General features: G+C 41.6%; 1 protein-coding gene across 1 annotated transcript in view; it reads right to left on the bottom strand.

The window, feature by feature from the left end:
• kif15 (kinesin family member 15) overlaps positions 1-25,743 on the bottom strand; it is a 176,819-nt gene extending 151,076 nt beyond the window's left edge. The window contains exons 1-4 of the mRNA XM_073072971.1: positions 25,619-25,743; positions 24,917-24,953; positions 20,277-20,460; positions 2,581-2,657 (exon numbers count right to left, since the gene is read on the bottom strand). Coding sequence (XP_072929072.1) covers positions 2,581-2,657; positions 20,277-20,460; positions 24,917-24,953; positions 25,619-25,637 — 317 coding nt within the window. The 5' untranslated portion in view covers positions 25,638-25,743. The remainder of the gene's footprint in view (positions 1-2,580; positions 2,658-20,276; positions 20,461-24,916; positions 24,954-25,618) is intronic.
• Positions 25,744-25,755: the final 12 nt, after the last annotated feature.

Below are 25,755 nucleotides of genomic sequence, written 5' to 3'. Positions count from 1 at the left end.
GGGCTCCGTACACTGATCACACTTTTTTGTCGTCCGCGGGGGAGAGTTTGTTGCCAATTCGAGTTGGACCACTTGGGGCAAAAAAAGCCATGAGGCAGACTTTAACACTCCAAATCAGCCAGTCTGATTTTGTCATGTTATTGTATGACACCTGTCGGGGATTAAGTGCGGGAAAGGAGGGGGGTCGATGGTTTGCTGCTGCTTGTGTGTGGGGGGAGTAGGGGCTTTGGGGTTTTACTGTCACTCATTCTTCGGGGTACTCTTCTGTTTTTGTGGATGTCTGCGAACAAGAATTTCAGGTTGCATATTGTATACATTATTATATATACAATATATAATTATGTATATTATGTATTCATCTGTTATGAAATGGAACTTTTGAGCCCTTTGAATACTGCTAACCTGTTATGACACAGCAGCAGCCAGCTCAGCAGGGTCAAAACATCAACCCAGAGAGTAAAGTCAGGCAGAGAAACAGTAATAAGTGACTTGATAGAGGGTTAGACGAGCAGATTCTGTGGCTGTAACAGAGAGAACAGGATGGTGTATTGCCCTCAGGAATGTCTCAGAAGAGATGCAGAACATTTTCAAGGGGAAGAGTAAGCAGCCAAAGGCCACGAAGCACACTGGCCCCAACAACACAGGTAAAAAAATCTCCTGCACTGTGAGCTTGGTAGTTATAAAAGAGGATAAATAGTACTACCTTCAAGGTAGCAATTCCTGGATTATAGGGCAGCAGATAAAAGTAATGAATGCATAGCTGAAGAACTATTGCAGGGGCAGGGTTTAAGAGATAGGTTGCACCTATCCAGATACACCAGTTCAGAACAGAGTCCCACACCAGCCATCAGTTGTGGCACAACAGCACTAACCTTCCCAATGAGCTTAATGCATTCCATGCACCTTGCTGAACCCAAATCACCATTAGTCTTCCAGAGAGCAAGCTCATGGAGAGCATCTGGCTCGGATGGCCATGTTCTTAAATACTGCCAATCAGCTGATGGGGATATTTGTAGACAATTTTAACCTCTGCCTGTTTCAATCTGAGGTGCCAACTTGCTTTAGGAAGACAACTATGGCCACTGTACACAAGAAAAAGATAATGCACTCTAATGACTACAGCTTGGTATGGTAATTGCTCTGCCCATGATTGAAAGAAACTACAGAGCTGTAAACACATCCTAGCACATTACAGAAGCCCATTCCCCCTCCAGAGGCCATGTTTACACTTAGCTGCTTTATAAAGTAGCGGACATAATTAAAGACCCACCCACCCTGGAATTCTGCTTGCTTCTCCCACCCCCCATCAGGCAAAGAAGCCAAAACCCAAAAGCATAAAGGCTCAATGACAGCTTCTATCCCACTGTGAAATTACTATTGAACAATTTTACAAACTAAATTTTAGACCTCACAATCTAGCTTGCTGAGACCTTACTGTCTGCCTGCACTTCCTCCACTGCTAGTTGGAGTGCCTAATCTATTTTAGCAAGAGCACCACGTCAGAAAGTGCCAGTATTGAGAGGAATATTGCATTCAGTAGTCTGTAAGGAAGAACAGGCGGAAACAAAGTAATAGACATAATGGAACAGACAGATCGAGTGTGTTTATTTTAATGCTAGGAGTATTAAGGAAAACTGTGATGAACTTGAATCATATGAATCAGTACATGGGATATTCTAGGCTTTTGATGTTTTGGAAAACAGAGAGGGAATAAGTGCAGGCAAGAGGGGAGGGGGTGGGAGGACGTTGAAGCTACGCTATTAATCCAAGACAATATCACAGCTGCACTCAGAGGACATGTGGGGGTGGGGGCTCTATCTGGGTAGAACTCAAAACTTAGACTGACCCAATCACTCTGAAAGGACTAGATGACAAACAACCCCCCCCCCCCCCCCCCGCCGATAGTCATAGGACATTGAGAAGCAGGAAGGAAGGTTTATTAAATCAGTACAGAGAAAGTGTAACAAGCAGATGTACTGTACTGGGCTTGGTTTTGGTAAATGAGCCTAGTCAAACAAACAATGGCCAATGAAAACTCTGGACCTCAGAGGAATGTATTAACTTAGAGCACAGCAAATTATGAGTGTATTAGACAGAAAATGGGGACAATTAATTGGAAACAGCAAGTCCACATCTGAAATGTAGAGGATGTTTAAAAGACCAACTGCACATACAGGATAGGTATGTTCCAGTAAGAAGGAAAATGATGGCAAGATAAGGGAACTTGAATTTTGAGAGGGGTGGTGAACTTAGTGAAGAAAAAGGATGTATAAGCAGTTTAGAAAGCTAAAAATCAAATTGAGTCCCTGAGAATGATAAAGCTAGAAAACAATCAAGCGGGGAATTAGAACCAGGAGAGGCCACAAAAGGTTATTGACAGTAGGATTACGAGCAGAAACCAATTGATGTACCAGTACATTTAAGGTGGAAGAGGAACCCCATGTGGTCACAAGGAAAATATGCAAACTCTACACAAGCAGCATGAGTTTAGAACCGAACCAAGTCCCTGGATCAGAGTGACCAGCATCAGCTGCTTCATTACCTACATACATACCACAATAAGAATTCAATGTCACTTACTATGCAAATATGGTACCATTGTATCCATTCATACAGGACTCAATAATGCCTCGGCCAACAGTTGAAAAAACTGATTCCTACAAAATGAATAGGAAAAATTCACATCAAGTTTGTGATTATTTGGATCTTCTTGTAATACTACACTTGAGAGAAAGGCAAACCAACTAATTTCAACATCACAACACTTATTCTACCAAAAGGGTTATCCAGCATCATCAAGTTGTTTTTAAACTATGATTTATTTAGTTGCTGCTTTTCCAGTATTAAGTCAGGACTTTATAATTCACTAGCTATAATAGGCTAAAAGTCATTAGGCTTCATAAATTACTGATGTTTTTATATTAAGTACTTAATATAAAAAGAGCCATTGCTACAAAGAGAACATTAGCGACTAAACAAGCTAGGATTGAAATCTTTAGACTGGAGATTAGAAGACCAAGAACGATTTGACAGACAAAAATACACAGAACGCATTAAATGGAATACCCATGGAAATGTTTTCTCCTGCAGGAGAATCTAGAACAAGTGTTTTAAAAAAATGTTCCATTTAAGACAAGTATTGGGCACTTCTCCTGAGGGTTGCATGACTCTTGAACTCTTCAAAACAGAGTCTGTTTTTTTTTGAAAGGACATTTAGTTAGATACTGTACTTAATAAGAAAGGGATGAGCACAAGAGACAATGCTGAGCCAAGTTCATAATCAGATCAGCAATGAGCTTGTTAAATGGCAGAGCAGGCTTAAGGACAAGTAACTCACATTCCCGCTAGGAATTGTCTCACCAGGAAAACAATCCTTCACATTTTACAAGTTCAAAGCAGTGTGGACTCAGTATTTTTCAGCATACTTGTTAAATTTATAAACTAATAGACAAGGAAGAGTACCTCCAAAATATTTCTGCAAAAAAAAGTTGTAAAACAAAATGCAAAAGCTATAATCCAAAAAAAAACAAAGCATGCTGAAGGTACCTAGCAGGTCAACTAGTTTCTGTAGAGAGAAAAAAACATTTAGGGTCAATAATCTTTCTTCAAAAAGTTCCACAAGAGATTATTGTGCATAATCAAAATCACATAAGATTGTGAGTGATTATACTGGCTTGAGTTGAGAAATTTGGCAGTGGGATGCAGTATGGATTTGCACCTGTGGCCCCAGCTATCAAAATAAATATCCATGACTTGGATTAGATTAACTTAAATACAGCACTTCTAAATTTTAACACCATTCAATGCTGGGGAGAACTAAGAGCTGTGAGGTGGATGGAAAAAGACTAACAGTAAATGTTATTTAGACAAATTGGGCAAGTACATGGCAGATGTTGTTTAATGTGAATAAGTACAGTTCTAAAATCCAAAAACAGGTTCTTGAAATTGGAATAGATTGAGAAAAGGAGAACTGCAATGAAATCCAAGAGTCTTAACACACCAGTCACTGAACACAACAGTTCAAGAAAAGCTAGCAGGAAAGCAAATCAGATTGTAAGATGCATTGAATACAGGAGCAAAGGCAACTGGATTTTTGGACTTATCTGAAAGTGCCATGAAATATTACTTTACTGGTTCATGACATATACATTGGAGTTTATAAGAATGAGACCTCAAATCTACAAAATTTGAACCAGACTTAACAGAATAGGTTACTTTCTATTACAGAAGCCAGGAGGCTGATGAACAGCCTCATCCAGAACATCAACTGTTTCTTTCCCTCCATAGACACTGCCAGATGTGCTGAGTTCCTCCATCATTTTGTATGTGTTGGTCAAGATTTCCAGCATCTACAGTCTTCTTATGCCTAAAAATTACAGGGGTTGAGTTGTTCTTTGAGGAGGTTGGTGGGTTGGAAGAAGAGAACAAGAACCCTTTATGATTCTGAATGGAAGAAAATGGTGCCAGTAAACAATGCAACCAAGGACAACATCCTCCAAGCAGTTCATAAAACTACTTTTCCTTTTAAATGTGGTTCTCTACTGTTGGGGCCTGTGATCAGCTTTTTGCCAATGCATTTTCAGGGCAATTGAGCAATCAGGCGTGACTCCATTTCTTGCTGATTAAAGCTCTGAGAAAGACTGAAATTGAGGTAAGTGTAGAAGGCTAGGGAATGTTCAGTGCCATCTACCAGCCTCTCGCTTGCAGCTCCCAGAGGAAGGTGTCTGCGTGTGACAGTCTCTCTTCTCCTGTCTTGCTCACTGCTCCCAGAGAAAGGTCCCTGCTTTCAAATTCATTCATTCTCTCTCCCTCCTGTTGAAGGAGTCCTGGGTCCTGGACAAGGTTTAATTGACACTGTGGTGGATTCGACTCTGTAGCTCACATTGTGATGTGTTTCTAGTTGCTTCTTTTTGTTGTTATTTTGTGTGATTTTTATCAGAGCAGCCACAGATAACAATTGACACAGTGCTAGATTGAACTAGAACTGAGCTGAAAATGAGCATGCCTGAACTCTTTCGAAGACTTCTGTGGATTGGTGTTTTATATTAGAGTTTTTGGGTTGTTTCCTTTTGCCGAATGTGCTTTATTTTGGGCACGCTGTGGGGTCTGATGGTTTTCTTTGAACAAATCCCCAGTTTTTATCTTGTTTCGTGGCTGTCTGTGGGAAGACACATACATACCTTAATAATAAATATACTTTTAACAGGAGGAAAGGGAGCAAGAGCAAAACTGAAGGAAATGGAACATGCTATTAAAACCCTTACCAAGATCGATGGGCAAACAGTTTTCTTCTCCCTTAACTATCCCAGAAGCACTGATGTGGAAAGTGTCAACAGAACAAATACAATGAAGTCAGAGGTAGAAAGAAGCGGGTTCTCCAGGATACACTGAGGACAGTGCAGCCTACAGGTATTGGACAGAAGCTGGGGGATGAGGAAGCTGAAGGGTACAGAAGATCTCCAGAGGAAGTAAGATCAATAATTGTTTGGAAGATAATAGCCTGATGTTCAGCAGTGTGACCATGATCAAGGGGCAGTAAGAGAAGAATCAAAATCGGGGTTTAGCTCTGCTGGTACAGGTCAGGTCCATTATGACAATACCCCTTTCTGCAGAATTGATGACTCTTTATTGACAACTAACACCATTTTAATCTCTCCCTCTCCCAGTGTAGAGTGCCTTCCCATTTCAAATTGTCCACCACTGTCCATGTACCAAAAAAGACCAAGGTACCATGCCTGAACGACTGGCAGCCTGTAGCACTCACCTGAATAATAAGCAAACTCTTTGAGAGGCTGGTCAAGGAACACCTCTGTAGCTTGCTACCACCCAAAGGGAACCCCCTACAATTTGCCCACTGAAACAACCGATCCACAGACAACACAATAGCCACTGCTCTACATACTGTGCTTACACATCTGGAGAAGAAGGATGCTTATCTGAGAATGCTGTTCTTGGACGACAGTTCAGCATTCAACACCATAATTCCATCCAGGCTCAGCAAGAAGCTCAGAGACCTCGGCCTTGACCCTGCTTTGTGCATCTGGATCCTGGACTTCCCGTCAGATCACTGCCAGGTGGCAAGAGTGGGCTCCCTCACCTCTGCCCCTCAGCACTGTGTACTAGGTCCCCGCCATTACTCGCAGTATACCCAGAACTATGTTGCTACCCACAGCTCTAATCTGCTAATTACATTTGCCGACAACACTACATTGATTGACCCAATCTCAAACAGTAATGAGGTGGCTTACAGGGAAGAAGTCATCTCTCTGACACAGTGGTGTCAAGAAAACAACCTCTCCAATGTCGCAAAAACAAAGGAGCTGGTTGTGGATTACAGGAGGAATGGAGACGGGCTAACCCCTATTAACATCAATGGATCTGGGGTTGAGTGGGTAAACAGCTTCAAATTCTTCGGTATCCGCATCACCAAGGATCTCACGTGGTCTGTACACACCAGCTGTGTGGTGAAAAAGGCACAGCAGAGTCTCTTTCACCTCAGACGGTTGAGGAAGTTTGGTATGGACCCCCAAATCCCAAGAATTTTCTACAGAGGGACAACTGAGGGCATCCTGACTGGCTGCATCACTGCCCGGTATGGGAACTGTACCTCCCTTAATCGCAGGACTCTGCAGAGAGTGGTGTGGACAGCCCAGCGTGTCTGTAGTTGTGAACTTCCATGATTCAGTAAATTTACAAAGACAGGTGTGTGTAAAAAAAAAAGGGCCCGTGGGATCATTGGGGACCCGAGTCACCCCAATCACAATCTATTCCAGCTGCTACCATCCAGGAAATGGTACCACAGCACAAAAACCAGGACCAACAGGCTCCTGGACAGCTTCTTCCACCAGGCCATCAGACTGATGAACTCATGCTGACTTGATTGAATTTCTATGTTACATTGACTGTTATTATAAATTACTATGATTGCACATTTAGACAGACATATCATAATGATTCTTACTCATGTATGTGAAGGATGTAAGAAATAAAGTCAATTCAATTCAATTGTTTCACAATTCTCTGTCCAGCTGATTATTTCCTGGAGTTTGGTGTTTTTCTTAAAATTAGGGCAAGAGCTGAACAGGGCAGGTGAATAGATAGATTAAGCAGTCGTGCTGTTTATACTGTGCGCAGCCAGCAGGATCAGAATCACAGAAAACGACAGCACAGAAACATGTCGAACAGCCCATTGAGTACATGCCAAACCATTTAAGACCAAGAATCATGTCTGCTCCACTATTCCATCATGGCTGAGCCAGAATCCCACTCGACCCTAAATCTTGCCTGACAAATCTGTTGAAATTACTTCGTCGAGTTTATTGTCATTATGTCGAGATACATGTATACCGTCAGATGAGACGATGTTTCTCTGAACCAGGAGTGTAAAGCATACCACACACACAAAATGCAGGTGGTACACAGCAGGTCAGGCAGCATCTATAGGGAGAAGCGCTGTCGACGTTTCGGGCCGAGACCCTTCGTCAGGACTAACTGAAAGGAGAGATAGTAAGAGATTTGAAAGTAGTGGGAGGAGGGGGAAATGTGAAATGATGAAGCTAAGAGCTGGAAAGGAGATTGGCGAAAGTGATACAGAGCTAGAGAAGGGAAAGGATCATGGGACGGGAGGCCTCAGGAGAAAGAAAGGGGGAGGGGGGAGCACCAGAGGGAGATGGAGAACAGGCAGGGTGATGGGCAGAGTGAGAGAAAAAAAACAAACAACTAAATATGTCAGGGATGGGGTAAGAAGGGGAGGAGGGGCATTAACAGCAGTTAGAGAAGTCAATGTTCAGGCCATCAGGTTGGAGGCTACCCAGCCGGTATATAAGGTGTTGTTCCTCCAACCTGAGTGTGGCTTCATCTAGACAGTAGAGGAGGCTATGGATAGACATATCAGAATAGGAATGGGATGTGGAATTAGAATGTGTGGCCACTGGGAGATCCTGCTTTCTCTGGCGGACAGAGCGTAGGTGTTCAGCGAAACGGTCTCCCAGTCTGCGTCGGATCTCACCAATATATAAAAGACCACACTGGGAGCACCGGACGCAGTATACCACACCAGCCGACTCACAGGTGAAGTGTCGCCTCACTTGGAAGGACAGTCTGGGGCCCTGAATGGTGGTGAGGGAGGAAGTGTAAGGGCAGGTGTAGCACTTGTTCCGTTTACAAGGATAAATGCCAGGAGGGAGATCGGTGGGAAGGGATGTGGGGGGGGATGAATGGACAAGGGAGCAATCCCTGCAGAAAGCAGAAAGGAGGGGGGAGGGAAAGATGTGCTTGGTAGTGGGATCCCGTTGGAGGTGGCGGAAGTTACAGAGAATTATACGTTGGACCTGGAGGCTGGTGGGGTGGGAGGCGAGGACAAGGGGAACTCTATCCCAAGTGGGCGGATGGGGTGAGGGCAGATGTGCGGGAAATGGGAGAGATGCGTTTGAGAGCAGAGTTGATGGTGGAAGAAGGGAAGCCCCTTTGTTTAAAAAAGGAAGACATCTCCTTCATCCTGGAATGAAAAGCCTCATCCTGAGAGCAGATGCGGCAGAGACGGAGGAATTGTGAGAAGGGGATAGCATTTTTGCAAGAGGCAGGGTGGGAAGAGGAATAGTCCAGGTAGCTGTGAGAGTCTGTAGGCTTATAGTAGATATCAGTAGATAAGCCGTCCCCAGAGATGGAGACAGAAAAATCTAGAAAGGGGAGGGAGGTGTCGGAAATGGACCAGGTAAATTTGATGGCAGGGTGAAAGTTGGAGGCAAAGTTAATGAAGTCGACGAGCTCATCATGCATGCAGGAGGCAACGCCAATGCAGTCGTCGATGTAGTGAAGGAAAAGAGGGGGACAGATACCCGTATAGACTTGGAACATGGACTGTTCCACAAAGCCAACAAAAAGGCAGGCATAACTGGGACACATGCGGGTGCCCATGGCTACACCTTTGGTTTGGAGGAAGTGGGAGGAGCCAAAGGAGAAATTATTGAGAGTAAGAACTAAATCTGCCAAATGGAGGAAAGTGATGGTAGAGAGTAATTGGTTAGGTCTGGAATCCAAAAAGAAGCGAAGAGCTTTGAGACCGTCCGGGTGGGGGATGGAGGTATATAGGGACTGGACGTCCATGGTGAAAATAAGACGGTGGGGGCCAGGGAACTTAAAATCATTGAAAAAATTCAAAGCGTGAGAAGTGTCACGAACATAGGTGGGAAGGGATTGAACAAGGAGGGATAAAACAGTGTCAAGGTATGCAGAAATGAGTTCAGTGGGGCAAGAGCAAGCTGAGACAATAGGTCTACCTGGACAGACAGGTTTGTGGATCTTGGGTAGGAGGTAGAAACAGGAAGTGCGGGGTGTGGGAACCGAAACGTCGACACCGCTTCTCCCTATAGATGCTGCCTGGCCTACTGAACTCCACCAGCATTTTGTGTGTGTTGCTTGAATTTCCAACATCTGCAGATTTCCTTGTGTTTGCCATGTAAAGCATAGTAGTACACAACACACACATAACATACAATAACAGGCAATTAAGGATGAAATTTAAAAATTAATTACGCATAAATAAAGTGCATAAATTAAATATTGTAAAGTACAGAACAGATTAACCGGGGGCACTTCAAATGCAATGTGGCAGGGAGTTCAGAAGCCCACTGGCCTGAGGGAAGCAACTGTTTCCCATCCTGACCGTTCTTGTTTTTATGCATCAGAATCTCCTGCCTGATGATAGAAAGTCAAAGAGGATGCTGGATGGAGGGGTGGATCCTTGATAATACTATAGACCCTGCTCCTGATACATGTCCTAGATAGAGAAGATAGAAGATTTGGGGGGGGGGGGGTAGGGGTGCAGAGTTTCGCTTGCCTCAGTCTCCTTAGCAAGTGGATGCACTGCTGAAGTCCACAGTGATTTCCTTGGTCTTCTCCACATTCAGGCTTGGGCTGTTCTTCTCACACCAGTCCACCAGGCACTCTACTTCTCCATTGTTGCATATCCACAAACCTGATGACACGGTTTGAGCTGAATCCTAGATACAGTCATGCACCAGCAGTGGGCTGAGCACACAACCTTGGTGAGCGCCTCTGCTCGGCGTAATGGGACTAGAGATGTTGCTGCTCACATGGACTAACTGTGGTCTTTCTGTTAAGAAGTCCAGGATCTCGTTACAGAGGGAAGTATTGGGACAGTGAAGACAGTTCCCCCACCAGTTTCTGGAATATAATGGTGTTAAATGCCATCTTTGAAGAAATAACAAGCAGGATAAACAAAGGAGATTTGGTGAATGATGTGCACTTGGGTTTTCAGAAGGCCTTTGACAAGGTGCCACACATGAGGCTGCTTGATAAGAGCCCATGGTATTACAGGAAAGATACCAGCATGGATAGAGTATCGACTGATTGGCAGGAGCAAAGAGTGGAAATAAAGGGAGCCTTTTCTGGTTGGCTGCTGGTGACGAGTGGTGTTCCAGATGGATCTGTGTTAGGACTGCATCTTTTTACATTATGTCAATGATTTGGATGATGGAATTGATGGTTTGTGGCCAAATTTAGACAATATAAAGATAGGAAAGGGCAGGTAGTTTTGAGGAAGCAAGGAGGCTAAAGAATAGCTTATACAAGTTACGAGAATGGGCAAAGAAGTGTCAGATGGAATACAATGTCAGGAAGTGTATGGTTATGCACTTTGGTAGAAGGAATAAAAAAAATGTAGAGTACTTTCTAAACTAGGAGAAAACTCAAAATCTGAGATGCAAAGTGTCTTGGGTGTTATCGTACAGGATTCGCTAAAGATTAGGTTGCAGGTCGAGTTGGTGTTGAGGAAGATAAATGCAAGGTTAGCATACATTTCGAGAGATCTAGAATATACAGTAAAAGCAAGGATGCAACGCTGAGGCTTTATAAGGCACTGGTAAAGCCTCACTTGGAGAACATTGAACAGTTTTGGGTCACTTATCCAAGCAAGGATGTGCTGACATTGAAGAGAGTTCACAAGAATAATTCTGGGAATGAAAGAATTAATAAGAGCACCGATGGTTGGCTCCGGGCTTGAATATATTTCTCAGAAGAATAAGAGAGGGATCTTATTGAATCCTACTGAATGTTGACAGGACTCAATATTGTGGATGTGGAGAGGATGTTTCCTATGGTGGGGAGTTAGTACCAGAGGGCACAGCCTCCGAGTAGAAGGATGTCCACTTAGAAAATGAGAGGAATTTTTATGGAATTCGTTACCACAGGTGGCTGCAGAGGCCAACTCATTAGATATATTTACTGCAGAGGTTGACAGATTCTTGATTAGTCAGGGAATGGAATGAAGAGTTATAAGGCGGCAGGAGATTGGGGCTGACAGGGAAATGGATCAGCCATGATGCAATAGTAGAGTCGTCTCAAAGGCCAAGCAGCCTGATTCTTTTCTTCTATCTTATGGTCCAAGTTCCATCTGACATTTTTTGGCTGGTGTAGATCCAGCTACAAGCTTTGATAGTCTTCCTCATTGTCCACTACAGCCCCAGTCTTGGTGTCATCCGCAAACTGGTTGATCGAGCTAACCACATTATCACCCATGTCAGTGATATAGATAACAACAACCCTTGTAACATTCCACTAGTCACAGGCCTCCAATCAGAGAGGCAACCACCTGCTACCACTCTCTGGCTTCCCTCACAAAGCCAATGTCTTATCCAATTTATTACTTCATCTTGAATGCCAAGGTACTGAAACTTCTTGACCAGCTTTCCATGCGGGACCTTGCCAAATGCCTTGCTGAAGTCCACGTGGACCTTATCCACTTCAACAGCTTTCCCACTATTAATGTCAGGCTCACTGGCCTATAATTTCCTGGTTCATTTTTAGAACCTTTCTTAAACAGCAGAACAACATTAGCTATCCTCCAATCGTCTGGTACTTCACCTGGCACTAAGGACGATTTAAATATCTCTGCTAGGTGCAATATCTGCACTTGCCTCCTACAGGTTCCAAGGGAACATCTTGTCAGACCCTGGGGATTTGTCCACCCAAGTTTGCCTCAGCTGCAAACACCTCCTCTGTAATCTGTATAGGGTCCATGACCTCAGTGTTGCTTGGCCTCACTTCTATAGATTCTGTGTCCCTCTCCCGAGTAAATACAGATACAAAAACATTCATTTAAGATCTTATCCATCACTTTCAGCCCCACACATAGATTACCATTCTGATATTCCAGAGGACCAATTTTATCCCTTGCAATCCTTTTGCTCTTAATCTGAAGAAGCCATTTAGATTCCCCTTCATCTTACCTGCTGGAGCAATCTCATGACTCTGTTTCGCCCTCTTAATTTCTTTCTGGACTTCCGGTAAGATGGCGATTATTTAGTCGCTTCAAACTTTTGCTCCGTTATACTTCTTATCTTCGCACTATGTGCCTCCCTTATTAAACCTTAGTTCGTTATTTTATTTGCTTTCTTTTATCTGCCTGCGAATACGTCTATCTTATAATGGCTACAAAAAGTACTAAACTCGGGGAAAAAAGAAACTCCCACGGCTCTGTTGGCCGAGATTCTCTCTATCCTGGAACAGCATCGACAAGATACTCTAACGGATATCAAGACTGAATTTAGAGCTTCTATCAGTCAGCTGGAGTCAAAATTGGATCAGATTAACGCCAGAGTGGATGACCATGCTGAACATCTATCTTGCATCAACCTAACCTCTGAAGGTTTAGAACGCCATGTTCAACATCTAGAAACTCTCTGCTCCAACCTAACGGAGAAAAACAGTAAACTTACTTCCAAAATGGCGGATCTCAAAAATCGGAGCAGGCTCTGCAATCTGCAAATTCTCAGTTTGCCGGAGGCCACCGAAAAGGGCTCTTCTGTTGAATTTTTCTCTTCTTTTCTGTGAGATTTTCGGGAAAGAATTTCTCACAACTCCACCTGAGCTAGAAAGGGCTCACAGGATTTATGTCCCTCGTGCTATTTTGGGTTCTAGACCACGGCCAATTATCCTGTGTTTCCATCGATAACCGTTTGATTATGGAGGCACGCCGAAGAGGTACTCTGACCTTCCAAAATAATACCATTCGTATCGTGGAAGATTATGCCCCGCCAGGTTCTGAAGATGCTTGCTGAGTTCAAAGGCGTAATGAAAGAGCTCTTTAATCGTAGATTCAAACCTTCTCTTCGTAACCCTGCTGATCTTCGAATTACGCTTACTACTGGAGAATATAAGTGGTTTAAATCGGTGAAGGAGGCCGAGTTGCTTGTTGGAAATCTTCCAGCCATCTTGACTTCTTTGGACCCAGTTTGATTTTCTAAAATAGCTGATAAGTACTTCTTGAATTAAAGCTTTTTTTGCGAACTCAGACTCTACTTGAATAACTCAGACATTAACTACTGAGATTCTAAGGGTTCTAGTTAGTCTCTCCCTGGACTTGGTGCGATTTTGTTAAATAGATGATCTAAATTTAATGTTTCCCTGCGGACTTTAGATTTTACTTGTATAATTTATTCTACTTCTGAATAACTTTAACTATAGAGAACTACAATTGGTCTTAATTTGTTTCGGAGGCTTGGAGTTTCTTATTGAAGGCCTCCCTGTTGATTTACGGTATAAGACTTGCCTTCTTTTTTTAAAAAAACGGCTGATATGTACTCTCTTTAAATTTATAATTTCCCCCTTCCCCCCCCCCTTTTATCTTTCTCTTTCAATTTTTCATAGTTTCTCGCAGGTAGGTTAGTTTTCTTTGATTTTTTTTGTAATAAGTTTTATACCTTTTCTGACAAAGTTGTTCCTATTTGTAATTTTGCTCTCTAGTGCATAAATTAGCTAGTATTTGCTACATTATCTATACGGAGCCTATGTCAATGATACGGAACTGGAAGTTATTTTTGGGGTAACATTTTTTGTAGAGCTAGCTGCTTTTTTGGGTAGCCATCTCGTTTTGGGTTGTGAGGGTGGGGTGGGTTCTCCAGTTCCATCACTATTTATTGTTTTTTCTGTTTTCCCTTGTTATTCAGGACATGTTTCTGTCCTGATTTTACTGATTTATGTTTATATTTTTGCTCCCAGACTGTTATTGCAATGTTTGATTTTATATATGCCTACTACCTTTTATGTATTAACAATTGATAATGGTTAATACACTGAAATTTGTGAGCTGGAATGTAAGGGGATTGAATCATCCTGTTAAAAGGAAGGTCTTCTCCCATATTAAGCAACTTAAAGCTGACATTGCTTTCCTTCAAGAAACTCATATTCGTAGTTTTGATAATTCTCGGCTTTTGTCAAAGTGGGTGGGTCAGCATTTTCATTCATCCTTCCCGGCCAAAGCTAGGGGGGGGGGTTTCCATCCTGATTAACTCAAATATTCCTTTTGAACTCCATAGTAAGATATCTGACACAAATGGCCGTTTTATTATTATTTCTGGTAAATTATATAATACTAAAGTTGTACTAGCAAACCTATATGCTCCCAATTCTGACGATGTTAATTTTTTTGAACATTTTTTCTCCTCATTACCAGATTTAAATTCATATTCTCTTATATTGGGTGGCGACTTTAATTGCTGGTTAGATCCAAATTTGGATCACTAGATCAAAATTTAGTGATTTACTAGATCACCTACTAAATCTGCTTTAGCTAGTCACTTTTTTTTTCTAACTATGGTATCTCTGATATATGGCATTTCCTTCATCCTACTGAGAGAGATTATTCCTTTTTTTTTCACATGTTCACCATACCTTTACTAGAATTGACTATTTTTTAATTGATAATCAACTTATTTCATTTGTCCATTCTTGTGACTATCAGAGTATACTGATTTCTGATCATGCTCCAATTACTTTGTCTCTAAATTTTCCTGGTCTCCCTCAGAGGAATAAACATTGGCGTTTTAACCCGATTTTATCATTGGATGATGATTTTCAAAAATTTATTAAGGATCAGATAACTTTTTTATTTAAACACTAATACGTCATCTGAAATGTCATCCCAGATTGTCTCGGATGCCATGAAAGCATATTTGAGGGGTCAAATAATCTCATATACAGCAAATCTTAATAGAAAGTCCCATATAGATCGATTAGACCTAATTAATCAGATTAAAGAATTAGATCAATTATATGCTCAAACTACCGTAGATTTCGCACTACAGAGCGCACCTGATTAAAAGCCGCTGGCTCTAATTTTAGAAAGAAAATCAATTTTGTACTTGTACAAGCCGCACCGGATTTTAGGCCGCAGGTGTCCCACGTTGTAATATGAGATATTTACACAGAAAGATATTACACGTGAGGATTTTTTAACTTTTAATTAAATCCATATGGTAACATAAACAAATACATATTGCAAATGCTTTTTTCAAACCGTGCCTGTAACGCGGCTACTTTTAAATATACATACGTATCGGTAACACACAAATTACGTTGCGTATACTTTTTTACTGAACAACATTCCAATATCTCCTAACGACTGGTAAAAAATATATATACTGCAGCCTACCAGGAAAAGTTATTGATCGCCTTTAACTTAAAAGCAGCGTTTTCGCTCGGCTAATGTGCTCCCCCCCACCTTCCCATTTATCGCAAACCGGTATTTCCCATAAGACGCGGCGAAATCGGATGTGACGTCATAGCATCCCGGGATGTAGTACAGAAAACAAATATAGTTAAAACACTTCTAACTTTAACTAGAAAATACTAACAAATGAATTACTAAGCGAAAATATTATAAACTAAATAACTGCCATAAAGGCAGCACAATGCTTTTCTTCGAGTGTTTTCCATGTTGATGAGGGTGAGTACAAATGACTGATTTACAATAATTTAATTGTGAAAGTGCGCTTGATTTATCGTACAATTTCATTGGACCTCTGTGAACTACTCATCAATTTTATTGGTCTACTGTTACGAGGCAAAATGTTTTTGGCGGCATGAAAAAAAATCATGCATTAGCCGCACCGTAGTAAAGGCCGCAGTGTTCAAAGCTGTTCAAAATGTGGGAAAAAAGTAGCGGCTTATAATCCGACATCTACGGTAATAACCCTGAATTATATAAGAAGCGTGTAGAACTTCAAACTAAATTTGACCTTCTCTCTACTCAACCTGTTGAACGTCAACTTCTTGAAAGTAAGAGTCGCTTTTATATTCACGGTGACAAATCTGGTAAATTTCTAGTTAATCAGTTGAGGCGTTCTAAAGCTAAACAACATATCACAAAGATCCGGAAGGAGAACGGGGATATTACATCGAATCATTCAGAAATCAAAGACGTATTTAAAAATTTTTACTCTCGGCTTTATTCCTCTGAATCTCTGAATGAGAATATTTCTGTTGATCTTTTTTTTTAAATACTCTGAATATCCCTTCGCTTTCATCTGATATTAAAGCAAAACTTAATGAGCCTATATCATTAGAAGAAATATTTTTTGCAATTTCTGCACTGTCTTCAGGCAAATCTCCTGGACCTGATAGGCTCCCCGTAGAATTTTATAAATCATTCTCTTCACTTCTTTCACCTCAGTACTATCTGACTCGTTTAACTATGGTAAATTGCCACCCTCATTTAATGAGGCATGTATTATTCTTTTATTAAAAAAGGGTAAAGACCCAACAGAGTGTTCCTCGTACAGGCCGATCTCTTTGCTTAATGTTGATGTTAAAATCCTGGCCAAAGTTTTGGCTCATAGATTAGAAACTGTTATACCCTCTATTATTTCTGATGATCAAACTGGTTTTATTAAAAACCGTCTTCCTTTTTTTAAACATACAGCGTTTATTTAATATTTTATATTCACCTTCAACTGGGATTCCTGAATGCATTATTTCTCTCGATGCGGAGAAAGCATTTGATCGTATAGAGTGGAACTACCTCTTTGCGGTTTTAGAAAAATTTGACCTCGGTCAAAGTTTTATCTCTTGGATCAAATTACTACATCTATATCCTACGGCCTCTGTTTTGACTAATTCTCAGCAATCCCAGTTATTTAACCTTAAACATGGCACCTGTCAAGGTTGCCCTTTAAGTCCCTTTCTTTTTGATCTGGCTGTAGAACCTCTGGCGATAGCATTTCGAAGCTGTCCTGAATTGACCAGGATTTGGAGGGGGGTGTTGAGCATAAAGTTTCTCTTTATGCTGATGATCTATTACTTTTTCTTTCAAATCCGTCCACATCCTTACCTCCAATGTTTTCATTTCTTGATCAACTTAGCCAATTTTCTGGCTATAAACATAATTTACATAAGAGTGAACTTTTCCCAATTAATAAAGCACAAGTATTAGCATTCCGTGACCTCCCCTTTAAAGTAGTTCATAATCAATTTACTTACTTTGGTATTACAGTTACAAGGAAGTTTAAAGATGTTTTTCGTGAAAATTTTATCAATCTTTTGTACACTACAAAACAGAGTGTCACAATGGTCACCTCTATGTCCTTGGTAGGTCGTATTAATGTTATTAAAATGTACGTTCTCCCTAAATTTTTATATTTATTTAAATCTATTCCAATTTTTATTTCCAAAACCTTTTTTGATTCCTTAGACTATTATTTTGTCCTATCTGTGGAAGAATAAGCGTTCTAGAATTAATAAAGTTTATCTTCAAAAATCTAAAAAAAAAAGAGGGTGGCATGGCCTTACCTAATTTTCGTTTATACTACTGGGCAGCTAACATTCATTGCACTATCTTCTGGTCTTTTTTTCATAGCCACCCCGAGTGCCCTAAATGGGTAGCAATGGAGTTGAATTCCACTAAGGAATCTATTTCTGCACTTCTTGGATCTGCACTCCCTAGTAGTTTGTCTAGACTAATTATTAATCCTCTTGTTAGACATACTTTGCGAATACGGGCCCAGTTTAGGAAATTTTATGGCTTTTATGGTTTTTCCTTTTCTAGTCCTATCTTACATAATCATCTTTTTCTACCCACTATGTATGATTCAACATTCTATGATTTGTACAGAAAGGGCATTAGGCATTTTGAAGATCTTTTTATCGATAATCGCTTAGCATCCTTTCAATAGCTCTCTGCTAAGTTCAATCTGCCTAATGCCCATTTCTTTAGATATCTCCAAATCAGACACTTTATCAATCCTTTAATTCCTAACTTCCCTGGAATGCCCGAGAAAAATGCTATGGATTTATTTCTTTCTATTAATCCACTGGGTAAAGGCTTAATATCCTTTATCCATGATAAATTAGTATCCTTACTAATATAGGATTAATATCCTATACTAATATCCTAATATAGGATCCAAGAAGTGCCCCTGTGGATAAAATTAGAATGGCTTGGGAGCATGACTTAAATATCCCTTTATCTGATGAGATTTGGGACTCGATTCTCAAATTGGTTAATTCAACTTCTCTTTGTGCTCGCCACTGTCTTTTACAGTTTAAGATTGTTCATAGAGCCCATATGTCCAAATCTAAATTATCTCGATTTTACCCTATTAGTCCTCTTTGTGATAAATGCAAAAGTGGTGAGGCTTCTCTTATTCATATGTATTGGACCTGCCCTAGCTTAGAGAAATTTTGGAAAGAATTTTTTATAACCTTATCCTGTATTCTGAATCGCCACTTAGAACCTAACTCTTTAATTGCTCTGTTTGGTTTCTTGGGTGAGACAGATATATGCTTGAGTTCGACTAAATGTCGAATATTATCTTTTGCTTCTCTCCTGGCTAGACGTCAAATCCTCCTTAGATGGAGAGATGTTGCCCCACCCACGCATGCTCAATGGTTTAACGATATCATGTCCTGTTTAGACCTTGAAAAAATCCATTATTCATTTCTTAATTTGGATATAAAGTTTCATAAGGTCTGGGGACCTTTTGAGTATTTTCATAATTTTCCTCTTAATTTTTTTTTCAGTCCCTTGCTTTCAGCTTTTTTTGGTAGTAGGCATTGTTATCTTCTGTTTTCAAGTGTATTTACAGTTTTGGGGGTTTGAATGTTCTGATTTATATTTTCTACATTTTGTTTTGGTTGGTCTGGAGTTTTTTTTGTTGTGGGGCTTGGGGAGGACACTAACTTTGCATGACTTCAACTTGGGTGCTTTCTCAATTATCTTATTTTGTATTATATTACTATTGTATGTTTATCTTGCACTGTACTAATTTTCTACTTTGTTTTTGGGTTTTTTTTTATTTGTAGTGTTGTAGAAAATGCATTAAAAAAATCAATTTAAAAAAATTAATTTCTTTCTTAAATCTCCTCTTTCATTTCCTAAGCTCAAGTACCTCATTTATTCCTACCTGTCTTTAACTGCCCTGCACCATTTTCTTCTTACCAGGGCTTTAATATCTCTTGAAAATCAAGGTTGCCTAAACCTGTTATCTTACCGTTTATAAACTCTCAAAGATTCACTTTTGAAGGCCTACCATTTACCCAGGATACTTTTGCCAGAATACAGCCCATCCCAATCCACACTTACCAGGTCATAAGACCATAAAAGATACAAGCAGAATCAGGCCATTTGGCCCATCAAGTCTGCTCTGCCATTTCATCACAGCTGATCCAATTTTCCTCTCAAACCTCTTCTGCCTTCTCCCTGTATCCCTACATGCCCAGACCAATCAAGCACCTATCAACCTCTGCGGTAAATATGCATAAAGACTTGGCCTCCACAACTGCCTGAGGCAAAAATTCCACAGATTCGCGACTCTCCGGTGCATCCTTTCTGATACCATCAAAATTGGCCTTTCTCCAATTTAGAATCTCAACCCACAGACCAGACCTATACTTTGCGTGATACTGATTCTCTACATCCCAAATGATCCTCCTTCCCTCTGCATGGAAATTGACAGGAGTTTTGTACAAATCACTGAACACTTTCTCAAAGGAGGCTTTGAGATCATCCTTAAATCATCTTCACTATCCACCTGGTAATCTCTTAATTCAGAGTTCGGATGGTACGATAGTTCATCTACTTATCAGTTTATGTCTGTGTGGCAAGATTACATCATTTCCCTGAAATCTTCTCACCCTCTCCTCAAACACGCTTCCTTCTAGAGTGCAACCAATCTACAGGACAAATGAAAAACTTTCTCTGACTCCACTCCAGAACCCAGAGCACTCCAGTCTCAGTTATTATACTTACATATGCATACAGTTAAAGAATGGGGAGGATCAATAGTCAGGCACAGAGTTAGCTGCCATTTAGAAACAGTCATGGGAACTCATACACCCACTCAGACAAGACCCCTGTTTAACATGTGAACCCAAAGGTAGGATTTGTGATAAATGTTGAGGAAGCAATTTTATTATTTGGCTACAGTTTGTTTAAATAGCTGTTCACTGTAAACATCCAAGTTTTTTTTTTAAAACTATACCTGGGTAATGTCCATATCAGCCACATGATCAAACGTGAAAACTTTTGGTTCAGGTTTTGAGCTGAGACGAATAGTGTTTGGCGAGAGGACTGACAAACACAGCCCAGGTCCTCCATCGGAACACAGCCCCGTGCTCTTCACTGGACGCACCCTTACAAAGACCTTGACAGAATCACCTTCCGTACTGCAATGACAAAGCTCCAGTCACATCTATGCATTTCAAACCATGCCCGTATTACTGTGGCTTAATAGTCCTGACAATATTCTCAAATGAAAATGAGTACAGGCTTTAGACTTAAAAACCAAAGTGGTTAAAGTGCATAAAACAAACAAGAACTTATCAGTCACAGCAAGGAAATAGGATGTTTTGCCTGCTAAATATGAGCAAAACATGAAACACCCATTAACACTAACACATATTAATCTTCCTACATTCCTAACAACTCCCCCAGTTTCTATCACTTATTTATACACTAGGGATAATTTAGAATCAGGTTTATTATCACCGGCATGTGACGTGAAATTTGTTAACTTAGCAGCAGCAGTTCAATGCAATACACAATACAGAAGAATACAAAATAACAATAATAAATAAATCAATTAGAGTATATGTATATTGAATAGATTAAAAACCATGAAAAAAAACAAATACTACATATTAAAAAAGTGAGGTAGTGCCCGAGGGTTCAATGTCCATTTAGGAATCGGATGGCAGAGGGGAAGAAGCTGTTCCTGAATCGCTGAGTGTGCGTCTTCAGGTTTCTGTATTTCCTACCTGATGGTAACAATGAGAAAAGGGCATGTCCTGGGTGCTGGAGGTCCTAAATAATGGAAACTGCCTTTCTGAGACACCATTCCCTAAAGATGTCCTGGGTACGTTGTAGGCTAGAACCCAAGATGGAGTCGACTAAATTTACAACCTTTTCTTTCAGTTGGTCTTGTGCAGTAACCCCCCCCCCCACCCCCACCCCATACCAGACAGTGATGCAGCCTGTCAGAATGCTCTCCGCGGTACACCTATAGAAGCTTTTCAGTGTTTTTGTTGACATACCAAATCCGTTCAAACTCCTAATGAAGTATATCTGCTGTCATGCCTTCTTTATAACTGCATCAATATGTTGGGATCAGGTTAGATCCTCAGAGATCTTGACACCCAGGAACTTGAAGCTGCTCACTCTCTCCACTTCTGATCCCTCTATGAGGATTGGTATGTGTTCCTTCATCTTGCCCTTCCTGAAATTCACAATCAGCTCTTTCGTCTTACTGATATTGAGTGCAAGGCTGTTGCTGCAGCACCACTCCACTAGTTGGCATATCTCACTCCTGTGCGCCCCCTCATCACCACCTGAGATTCTACCAACAATGGTTGTATCATCAGCAAATTTATAGATGGTATTTGAGCTCTGCCTAGCCACTCAGTCATGTGTATATGGAGAGTAGAGCAGTGGGCTAAGCACACACCCCTGAGGTGCGCCAGTGTTGATCGTCAGGTCTTCCGGTTAGGAAGTCAAGGATCCAATTGCAGAGGCCCAGGGTCTGCAACTTCTCCATCAGGATTGTGGGAATGATGGTATTAAACGCTGAGCCATAGTCGATGAACAGCACCCTGACGTACTGTAGGTGTTTGTGTTGTCCGGGGGGGGGGGGGGGGGGGGGGGCAAAGTCAGTATTCAAGATGGTTTAATGTAATTTCCAGTACACAAGTGTAAAAGAGAACAAAATAATAGTTACTCCAGATCTCATTCAGCACAAAACACAAAAGATGAAGAACCCCATAATAAAAAAATACACAATAAATACAAATACTAATATACATGTGTATATAACCCGTGTTGGCTTAAATGCTGGATAAAAGTGCACAAGTGTTCCGATTTGGATGCACTGGCATCAAGTATGCCGTCCGGGTAAACAAACAGAAAATCTAAGCCTTTTAATAACACCAGATTCCCCCTTCTCCTTCAGCCTTATCTCTTTCACCTATCAGCTCTTGAGTTCACCCCTTTCCCTCTTCTGGTTTTCACTATCCCCTCCTCCTACCTACTGGCTCCAACTTCTCATCTTTTATCCCCCAGTGCAGATGAAGGGTCTCGGCCAGAAACGTCGACAGCTTGCTCTCTTCCATAAATGCTGCCCGGCCTGCTGAGTTTCTCCAAGATACGGGACACACTGTCTCCGTTAATACAAACTTGTACACAGGATTGAATTTTTAAATTTTGGCTGTTGCCATGTGCATAGCTTTTCGCAAGAGAACTGCATGTGAACCTAGCTTATTTCTTGTAATTTACAAGGGAATCAACAAACTTTGCTTTTGCAATCTATTTGTACATGCATAAAAGGAGCTGTACACTCTATTGTTTGGAGTTCGAAACCCAGTTAGCAGTTCCACTCCCCACAATATCATGAATAAAGCTGTCTTTACTTCGAAGTACATATCTAACTTCCTTGCGATCAACTTTAATCGAATTCTCTTAGCAAATTAATTTCCCTAACACCTTTCCTGAACAAAATGGATTTAGTTCAATGTAAACCAAGACATTAATCAACTCGGCACAGTTCCAAAAAATCCTACACAAAAGTACACAGAACATAGAATAGTACAGCACAGTACAGGCCCTTCAGCCCACAATGCTAACCCTTAAACCCTGCCTCCCATATAACCCCCCACCTTAAATTCCTACATTTACCTGTCTTATGGTCTCAAATTTCACTAGTGTATCTGCCTCTACCACTGGCTCAGGCAGTGCATTCCATGCACCAACCACTCTGAGTAAAAAACCTTCCTCTAATATCCCCCTTGAACTTCCTTCCCCTTACCTTAAAGCCATGTCTTCTTGTATTGAGCAGTGGTGCCCTGGGGAAGAGGAACTGGCTGTCCACTCTGTCTATTCCTCTTAATATCTGTATACCTCTATCATGTCTCCTCTCATCCTCCTCCTTTCCAAAGAGTAAAGCCCCCAGCTCCCTTAATCGCTGATCATAATGCATACTCTCTAAACCAGGCAGCGTCCTGGAAAATCTCCTCTGTACCCTTTCCAATGCTTCCACATCCTTCCTATAGTAAGGCGATCAGAACTGGACACAGTACTCCAAGTGTGGCCTAACCAGAGTTTTATAGAGCTGCATCATTACAATGCAACTCTTAAACTCTATCCCTCGACTTATGAAAGCTAACACCCCATAAGCTTTCTTACCTACCCTATCTACCTGTGAGGCAACTTTCAGGGATCTGTGGACATGTACCCCCAGATCCCTCTGCTCCTCCACACTACCAAGTATCCTGCCATTTACTTTGTACTCTGCCTTGGAATTTGTCCTTCCAAAGTGTACTACCTCACATTTCTCTGGGTTGAACTCCATCTGCCACTTCTCAGCCCACTTCTGCATCCTATCAATGTCTCTCTGCAATCTTCGACAATCCTCAGCACTATCCACAACACCACCAACCTTTGTGTCGTCTGCAAACTTGCCAACCCACCCTTCTACCCCCACATCCAGGTCGTTAATAAAAATCACAAAAAGTAGAGGTCCCAGAACAGATCCTTGTGGGACACCACTAGTCACAACCCTCCAATCCAAATGTACTCCCTCCACCATGACCCTCTGCTTTCTGCAGGCAAGCCAATTCTGAATACACCTGGCCAAACTTCCCTGGATCCCATGCTTTCTGACTTTCTGAATAAGCCTACTGTGTTGAACCTTGTCAAATACCTTACTAAAACCTATGTAGATCACATCCACTGCACTACCCTCATCTATATGCCTGGTCATCTCCTCAAAGAACTCTATCAGGCTTGTTAGACACGATCTGCCCTACACAAAGCCATGCTGACTGTCCCTGATCAGACCATGATTCTCTAAATGCCCATAGATTCTATCTCTAAGAATCTTTTTCAACAGCTTTCCCACCACAGACGTAAGGCTCACTGTTCTATAGTTACCCAGACTATCCCTACTAACTTTTTTGAACAAGGGGACAACATTTGCCTCCCTCCAATCCTCCAGTACCATTCCCGTTGACAACGAGGACATAAAGATCCTAGCCAGAGGTTCCGCAATCTCTTCCCTTGCCTCGTGGAGCAGCCTGGGGAATATCTGTCAGGCCCCGGGGACTTATCCATCCTAATGTATTTTAACAACTCCAACACCTCTTCTGCCTTAATATCAACATGCTCCAGAACATCAACCTCACTCATATTGTCCTCACCGTCATCAAGCTCCCTCTCATTGGTGAATACCGAAGAGAAGTATTCATTAAGGACCTCGCTCACTTCCACAGCCTCCAGGCATATCTTCCCACCTTTATCTCTAAACAGTCCTAACTTCACTCCTATCATCCTTTTGTCCTTCAATAATTGAAGAATGCCTTGGGGTTCTCCTTTACCCTACTCGCCATCTCATGCCCCCTTCTTGCTCTCCTCAGCCCCTTACACACACAAAATGCTGGTGGAACCCAACAGGCCAGGCAGTATCTATGGAAAAGAGTACAGTCGACATTTTAGGCAGAGACCCTTCACACAAAATTAGTCTGGTGGGTTTACAGCAATTAGTAACCAAGCAGAACAATGAATAGACGACTTATTTGAATACCCTGGATTTTCTCACGGGCTGCGAGTATAATTAATTCAGAACTATTTTCTTACCTCAGTGACTGGGTAGGCAGTGCCTCAGTCGCATCACCTGAAGACAGACAAGTGAAGGTCACAAAACAAATCACATTTTATGTCACACATTTGCTTTTGTATCAGCATTTTACTGTGTGTAACTGTCTGGGAACCATCACCACATAGCCATCATTCCAAGTCGGTTCCCGTACCGATGCATCCCAACATTTGTGCTTGAGCTACAGTTATTTGGTTGTGGAGGGAGGTGTTCCACCACTTCCTTTGTGGCTCATTTGTCAAACATACTGGCTTTATTTTATTATTGTCGTATACACTGAGTTGTCTGCCCACCATTTACGTAGAAATGTTTTGCAGTTAGATACGGCGGTAAATCTGCTTTTAGGCGGATATGCAAATACCCAAAGTTATCCCCGGCGTTCTTTGACATACCACCTCAAAAGGATTGTGGCAGCCCTGAGACGATTAAAGGCTGCCTGGATGGTCTGGGAGAAACGAGGAGGCCCCGGCCGGGAAAATCATTCGGTCTTTACTGGGAGAGGGAGCCCCAAACTGGCCACTCTGGGTGGGGGAGGCATAAGACCGTGACGGCGGGTTGAGGGGTTCCGACGGTGAGAGTCTGGCCGCTACCGGTAGAGGAGAGTCCGGCGAAAATAACTTTACTAACGCTGAGATGGGGAATCGGGCGGTTTCATCCGAGATACAGTGACAATAACCACTCACCTTCATCCCCAGGGCCCATCACCGCTGTGAACCGAACAAACACCTCTTCCAACTTTATATTTCCACCTCGCAGAACACGACAGATAAACTTAGTTTAAATGTTGGCGCCTCTCTGCTATCACGTGACAGGGGTCGCC

The sequence above is a fragment of the Hemitrygon akajei genome, chromosome 20 (genome assembly GCF_048418815.1).
Source record: "Hemitrygon akajei chromosome 20, sHemAka1.3, whole genome shotgun sequence".
In the NCBI taxonomy this organism is placed as follows: Eukaryota; Metazoa; Chordata; class Chondrichthyes; order Myliobatiformes; family Dasyatidae; genus Hemitrygon; species Hemitrygon akajei.
The sequence above is the reverse complement of the archived record's forward strand: the minus strand, read 5'-3'. Positions and strand labels throughout refer to the sequence as shown.